The sequence below is a fragment of the Galeopterus variegatus genome, unplaced genomic scaffold, assembly GCF_000696425.1.
Source record: "Galeopterus variegatus unplaced genomic scaffold, G_variegatus-3.0.2 Scaffold29297, whole genome shotgun sequence".
Classification (NCBI taxonomy): domain Eukaryota; kingdom Metazoa; phylum Chordata; class Mammalia; order Dermoptera; family Cynocephalidae; genus Galeopterus; species Galeopterus variegatus.
The window spans coordinates 1-7,523 of record NW_007755408.1 but is presented as its reverse complement, the minus strand read 5'-3'; the positions used below and the strand labels follow the sequence as shown (position 1 = coordinate 7,523).

The 7,523-nt window shown below is 43.5% G+C and overlaps 1 protein-coding gene across 1 annotated transcript; it reads right to left on the bottom strand.

The window, feature by feature from the left end:
* Nucleotides 1–6: 6 nt before the first annotated feature.
* Nucleotides 7–7,034, bottom strand: LOC103583851 (immunoglobulin superfamily member 10-like; the record flags this gene model as incomplete). Its single annotated transcript, XM_008565055.1, has 2 exons — nucleotides 7–2,663; nucleotides 6,644–7,034. Coding segments are annotated over 2 exons (3,048 nt in total), but the record flags the coding sequence as incomplete, so codon positions are not given.
* Between the last annotated feature and the right edge of the window lie 489 nt (nucleotides 7,035–7,523).

Sequence of the window (7,523 nt, the reverse complement as noted above, 5' to 3'; positions counted from 1 at the left end):
ATATTTTATTGTGAGTGTTGTTTTCTCAATGTCTACATTTGGTTTATTCTCAAATAGCAATGATGGATTCTGGACTAGAGTTGTAGACTCTTCTGATACAACTCTGGCAAGGTCAGCTTTGGAAAGGGGGAAGGGGGAAGAACTTTGAAAAGACAAAGTCGCTGTAGCAGTGGTGAGTCTCTCTCTGGGAGGACAGGACGGGCACATGACATTGAAGTCTGTGGCTGAAAATGCAGTAGTGCTTTCTTTGGAAAAATCTCTGGATGTTGGCCTCACAGAGCCATATCTATGCCTTCGGAGAATCGGAGTTCTATATGGGCTGATAATCTGTCCCCTGCCCCAAATTTTCCTCCGTCTCCCAAAGCGTCTAGACAGTGGTATGTTAATTGTACTGTTTCTAGGAATCTGAAGCTGAGGATGAGCAGCAGTGTGTGGATCTGAAGGGAGCCCAGAGGTGCTCGGTTTCTGAGTAGTGTGAGAATAGAAGTGATTGCTCCTGGGCTCAGGTGTTTGTTGACCATTCGTGGTATTTACTGACTCCAAGAATAGGTGAGCTTTGCTGTTAGGGCTACTAAGCATTTTGATATTGACATCTTTGATCCCAGTCCTCACTGTTACTGGGGGTGCACTGTGGAAAGGCTCTCTTCTCCCCATCTGGTCAGCGTCCTGAAATTCAGTCACTCCAGGTAGTAGTGGAAGGATAGTAGATGAATTTTGATTGGTTGTCCCATGCATTTTGCTTGATATGGTTGGGTTTGTATTCTCTGATATGGTTGTAGTTTTAATAGCAGTAGAGAGTTTGAAATCTATAGGTTTTTCAGGTGGTAGTATTTGTGGACTCACAATTAGAGAGACTTCTGTGCCAGAAGTTGTATATGTCACAGGGCTATCAGATATTGTTCTGGAATCAGCAGTCACTGGCCTTACAAGAACATTCGAAGCTTTAGTTGCCAGGATCATAAATTCCTCATCTGGAGGGAGCATGGCTGAAGAGTCTTCTTCCTCACCAGGTATTTTCAGGAGGTGGGTGGCTGGTGAAGGTGGCCTTACTGTGGTATTTTCTCGTTTCTCTGGCACAGCATTCTTTTTAGCTTTCTCCAAAAGTGTTGCCCAGTGCTGTGGGTCAATTCTACGAGCAGAGGGAAGGAAGTGTCTCCTGTGCTCCCTAAAACGTCGATTTGTTGATTCCTCACGTTGCTGGTGTATTAACTCCTGAGAGTTGTGCTTCCTACTTGTGCTTGAGACCTGTTTTCCAACCTCAGCTCCCACTGGAGCAGATGTAGGGGGTTGTACAGCTGGTGGAAACTTAAGGTGAGCAGTGGGATTGGGCTCATCCAATCCAGACCCATCTGTTTCTTCGTGATGCTCCACTGGCCTTTGTCCTTTTATTTTGACTGAAACTTGGAAAATCAAAAAATCGACCCCTGATGGGTTGGCTGCTATACAGCGATAATGACCTTGGTCTTTTTGGGTGACCTGTAATATTCTTAATGTGCCATTACTAAGAACTTGCTTGTCTCTAGAGGACTGATAGACCACTGTGTTTTCTGGAAGAACCCAGCTAATAGAGGCATCTGGGATACCAGTAGAATGGCATGGAAGGTCGAGTGTTTCACCAGTGAAAACTGTGCGATGAACCCCATTTTCCTGATAGGCTTCTATGCTGGGCTCCACCACAGTTATCCTGTAGGTGAGAATGTCTGCATCATCGTAACTGGTGCTTATGCAGTGATACATGCCTGTGTCAAAACTGTCAGCCATCTGGAGCTCCAGCTTTCCATTTCTGTCTATTAGGACTCGTCCGTCCTCACTCACATAAGGGGCTCTCACTTTACTCCCATCAGCCAGAAGCCACTCCAAATGTGGGGTGGGGTCACCGTGGCTTGGGCAGTTCAAGTCAACGGTCCCTCCTACCAAAACAGTGCGTTCCAGTTTAGTATTGTTGTCCCTCGAGATCATGGTCCATTTGTGTTTCACCGGCCTCACCTCTGCCCTTGGTAAAGTGACTTGCGCGTTACTGGAGTACCGGATCCATAATGTGCCGAGCGTGGTGGCAGTTCTGTTTAGCTGCAAGGAAATTTGGCTTTGCATTAACCAAGAGGGATCTGCTCTGAGATCAGCCTTTATGTTACTAAAAGTGTCTTCAGGATTAAGAGCCACCTGTTTATATTTGTAACAGAGCTGTGGTGTGTCAGTGAGCGAGTGGCTCCTTTCTAGTATCAGAGCAGAATCACTGTACAAAGCCAGAAGCTGCCACACTGACTGAATGTGACTGTAATCTATGTTGCACAGCAGAAATGTTGAAAATGACGTATTTAGCATGACGTAGTCATTTTCTTCAGTGAATGTAATGGGTGATGTCCTCAAGGGCTTTTGGATACTGCAGACCATGTTAGCTTCATTTCCAGACTGATCTGTCATATTCAAAGTGAGGGAGCCTAAGGGTGCTACGAAGTCCTGGGGAGAGATGGAGGCAGAATCACCATCTTCCAGTATAGTCAGGTTCTTTGATTTCAGGGATGTGTCGATGGTGGGCTTGGCACACAGGAAAGCTGCTGCTGGGGCCACAGCTAAGGGCTTGCCTTTAGAGGTCCTGGGGTTCATGCAAAGGGGACATTGCTGAGGACCGGAGGGGCTTCTGTCTTTCTTGCATTTTATTACACCTCGGAAAAAAATAGTTGAATTATTACCATTTGTGAACTTTCTATGAATTAATATTTGAACATTTTGAAGAATTAGCTTTTGCTAGAATTTGAAACAATTTGGAAATTTTAGTGTTTAACAGAAAATTTTCTATGTCTTTCGGCTCTGAATCTATTTCTAAAAAAGATATTGTCTATATATCCTGCTACAGTACAATATGCCTAGGCACAAGGATTTCATCTGTCTTATTTACTGCTGTATTTCCCATGCCTAGAAAATGCCTGATATACAGGTATAGTTGGTACTCAGTAAATGTTAGTTGAATCAATCATTTCCTTATCTCAGGAAGCAAAATGATGCGCTCATGTGTGTCACTTTTTATTAACAGCAACTTAGTTCTATTTCTTCATTTTAATGTTTTAAGACAGTCGTAGAACTTCATTGTCCTTTAAAAGATAACCTGTTAGATAAATGATCATTTATAAGTCCTTGGATATTATTAAAACTCTAAGTTTATTTCCATTACCCAAAAGAACATTGACTGAATTACAAAGTTTCTTGACCTGGTCAGGCTTAGTAGCAATAGAAATGGAGAGGAACAGATGGATGTGGGAGATAATGAAGCAGGTAGAACCAATCAATAGGTGAGGATTGATAGAATAGGAAGGGTAAACGAGAAGAAGAGTAAAGGAGACTCAGGTTCATGACTTTCATAACCGGATGGCCGATGGCCCCATTGGCTAAGATAGACTCTCTGGAGGAGGATCAGGCCCAGTGGGGAGGGAAGAACATTGTGCAGAAGCAGTGGGACAGCCCATTGAAGATCTGATGTTTTGATAGAGTCAGAAGCTTGCAAGTCTTAAAGCACTAGGACCAGTCTAAGCCTTTCCAAATCATAGAAGCTTCCTCAGGTATTTGGATATCACATACCTGGACACTTAAAAACAGTGCTTTAAAATGACTGGTCACTGGAATACTTGATAAGAGGTTGGTAGACTGAATGTCCCCATCCCTCAAATTCACTGAGGCTTGAATTGTGTCCCCCAAGTTTTATGTATTAGAAACTTGGCCCCCACTGTGACTGTTAAGAGGGTGGGAAATGCTATTATGGTAATTGAAAGGTGGGGCCTTGAAGAGGTGATTGGATTGTAGGACTGTGCAGTAGTGAATGGGTTAATAATGGTGGTCAGGGGCGTGGTTCTGGGGGCTTTAGAAGGAGAGTGAATGAGGAGGTTGGTTTCTCTCGTTTGCTCTGTCTGCTCCACCATTTCTGCAATGTGATACTCTCCCATCACTGTCATGACCACTAAGACCCTCACCAGATGTGTTCCCTGGATTTTGGACTTCCTAGCCTCTGAAACTGTAAGCAATAAATTTTGTTTTCTTATAAATCACCTAGTTCCAGGTATTTTGTGATAAGCAACAGAATTGGACTGATACAAGAGGTATGGTTTTCCCTTATGTAAAATGCAGCCTGGGGCATCCGTGTTGTTTCATGGAGTGGCTCTGATACCTGCATTAGACACAGCATTCAAGAGAAGCATGCACTTCGTAGAGGTATGATTTTGCCAGAGTGATTAGACAGGGTCAGACTGCCTTCCCACATGTGCACATTTCCTCTTGAAGGCTTAAAAAAATCACTCTGACCAAGGACTCCAGACTCTAGTGTGTACTTCAGTGTGACAGATAATGTCACAGATGTCTGGCTAGTCAGCATTCTTTGGCAAATTTTATAGTCTAAACCTAAGCACAGGAAGAAGCTGGCAAGACTGAAAACTCTGAGCAATTATAAGAGGTTTCTCCCAGTCACCCCCTGACAATAAGCTGCGTCCCTCTATGTACTCACCAATACCCTGGGCTCAGATGCTGCAGAGAACATGGAAGACTTCTGGCCTAAGGAAACCTCATCACGGAATTATGCTCGCATCTTGGTATGCTTATTATTGTTTGCACTGGATCAGAGTTAGCAGGCTTCTGACAAGTATTTTGCCTCAAACGCAAATCTGATCATGTCACTTTCATTCCCTCCATCACACTAGATTCATCTCACGGAAATGCTTTCTCTCCCTCGGCCCTGCCGTGCCCCGCAGGCCCGGGCACTCCGTGTTCCTTCTGCGCCTCTTACACTTGCTGTCCCACACGCGTCTTCCATCACCACCTAACTAGTCACTAACCATCTTTCAGGACCCAGCCTGAGCAGCACTGCTTCGGGGTGGGCTCCCTGCCCTATGTTCTCCTGGCACCTCTCCCTTCTCCTGTCCTGCCCTCATCACTGGCTATTAGAATGACTTGCCTAGTTGTCCATCTTCCTACAAGACTGTAAACTCTGCACCCGTTCTGTGTGCTCCAGCCCTGGCCAGGGACGCTCAGGAAAGATCCATGGAAGGAAGGGAGGGAGGGAGGCCAGCCTCAGTCTCAGACCATATTTTTTCCAAATATTAACTTATAAATCAATATGCATCTTACAATTGAAGGTATTTTACAGCAGCAGCTGGCCAGCTCGCAGTCTTAATATAGCTGTCACCGCCTGTACACCCACACACATTGTCATAGCTATTTACATTGTTCTCTTTAGTTATGTCACATGTGTTGTTGACACTACATATATTAAGTTTGCCACTTAAAATGTTTTTATGAAGATTATACTAGATTTGGCATTAGAACAAGAAGCTGTTATGTACATAGAAAGGTGTGGAAAAAGCAGCAGGACATAAATTTAATATTCATGAAATGTTTTGTCAGAGAAGTGGCCATAAATCCATATTTTATAGAAAAGCAACACCAAGAGCTTTATGGAACTGAGAATGGAAGACACCCACAAGCAGACAAGTAGGCTCTGCACTTGACTGCTGACACGTGTGCGGAAGGACTGCCTGTCCCACGCGGGGCACAGCAAGTGCAGGCGCCAAGAGCTGCCACACTCTCGGGATGGGTTAAAAACTTCAGAGTATAAGAGGCTGAGGTGGCCAATTTGTGGGTCTTGTAGGATTATCACTAAGGCATCTCCATCAAAAGGAGAACACTTGATAATTTAGACGTGACAGAAAGATGTTAGCCTTAGCAGGTTGGTCTAATTATTTCACATGTGTGTATATATGCATGTGTACATATGACATAGGTGTGTGTATGCTGTGTGTGTGAAAATATACATACCCACACACATACATATTTATATATATAAAAGTTTGGGACGTTAAAACCATAGGTAGATGGTGGGTGGTAGGCTCATTAGTATTCACCATCAAAATTGCTATTTAACTGATAAAAGTTTAATTTAATAAATATGATTGAGTACCTACTATGCTCTAGGCATTTACAGTAGCAGGGCTGCGGATAGATAAATGAGACATGGAAAAGACAACAGACATCTAGCACTAGTAAATATAATAAAATGTTATCCTTCCAAGAATGGAAGTGCAGGCAAACTACAGAAGTGGTGACATGACTGTTCCCACATGGTGGGGGCAGGTGGAGGAGCAGCTGGGTCCCCCAGAAGGGGGAAAGCTGAGCCGAGTTTGTGGGCTGGGGGCTCATCAAGCAGAACGGGATGGAAGAGCTCCACGCAGGGCAGCAGCAGGGATGAGGTGGTAAAAGGGCTTATGGTGTAGTTCAGAGTCCTTAGAGCAGAAAGTGCCTGTGTGTCTGGGATGGAGAGGGGCTGAGGGCTGGGAAGGAAGGCAGGGGGCTGAGCACAGGCGGGGCCACACTAAGGGAACCCGGCGTGTGGGCTAAAGGGCATGGGCTCTATTATATAAGATAGGGGTCTGCAAACTTTTTATGTACAGGGCCAGATAGTAAAGATTTTCAGTTTTGTGGACCATAGGTCTCTGGCATAACTACTTGAAACACAGTCACAGGCAGATGCATTAAGAATTCATTATCCCTGAATTATTATTATCATTTTCTCTCCAGCTAAATTTCTGTGACCTCTCCACATACTGATAAAACACCTCCCGCTGGTGTCCTCTACTTAATGAGGACAAAGAAACAGCATAGATACCTGGCTTCTCCTGTATCCAGTCAGACAACCATTTTAAATGGCAATCACAGGTCCACGGGTTCCCATGCAGATAAAGGCTTTCTAGGTCGGGCATGTAGGAGACCATCTCCTGAGGGAGGGAGGTCAGGAAGTTATCAGACAAGTAGAGGTACTTAATGAAAGATGTTTTAAATATCTGGAGGTAGCGCAAAGAGACAAACGTATCTGGATGGAGCTTCGTAAGCTGATTTCCCTCCAAGTGCACCAAGCGGAGAAAGGTGAGTCCGTAAAAAGCCTCTGGGTTTATAAACTCAATATTGTTGTGGTCCAAATGCAAGCGTGTCAAGCTCCTGAGGCCACAAAAAGTATCTTTCTGAAGTTTTCGGACCTTGTTATAGCTCATTTTTAAGACCTAAGAATAAAAAGAAAAACATTTATTTTGTCAAAAGAATTTTCACAAGAGGGAAAAGTGTATCAATAATAAATGTACGTTCAGATTAATCCAATGCAATGTGTATACCTTGTTTGGATCTTAACTCAAAGAAATTAGTTTCGGATTAAACATGACAATATCAGAGCAATTAGAACACTCATCAACTTATTGGTTTTACAGAGGTATTGCTGAAATTGTAAGATATAATAATAATTGTGTTTTTTAAAACAAATCCTTGACCTTTGATATCTATGTTGAAGGACATACAGATGAAACATTATGATAACTTGGATTTGTTTCAGAACAATTCAGTGGCTTGGAGAGTAGTGGGTGGGCTGCAGGTGGGATAAAATTTGTCATGTGTTGCTAACTAGGAAGCTGGGTGATGATACACCAAGCTTCATTATACTGTCCTCATTACTTTTGAATATGGGTGAACATTTCTATAATAAGAAGGTTTAAAAAAAA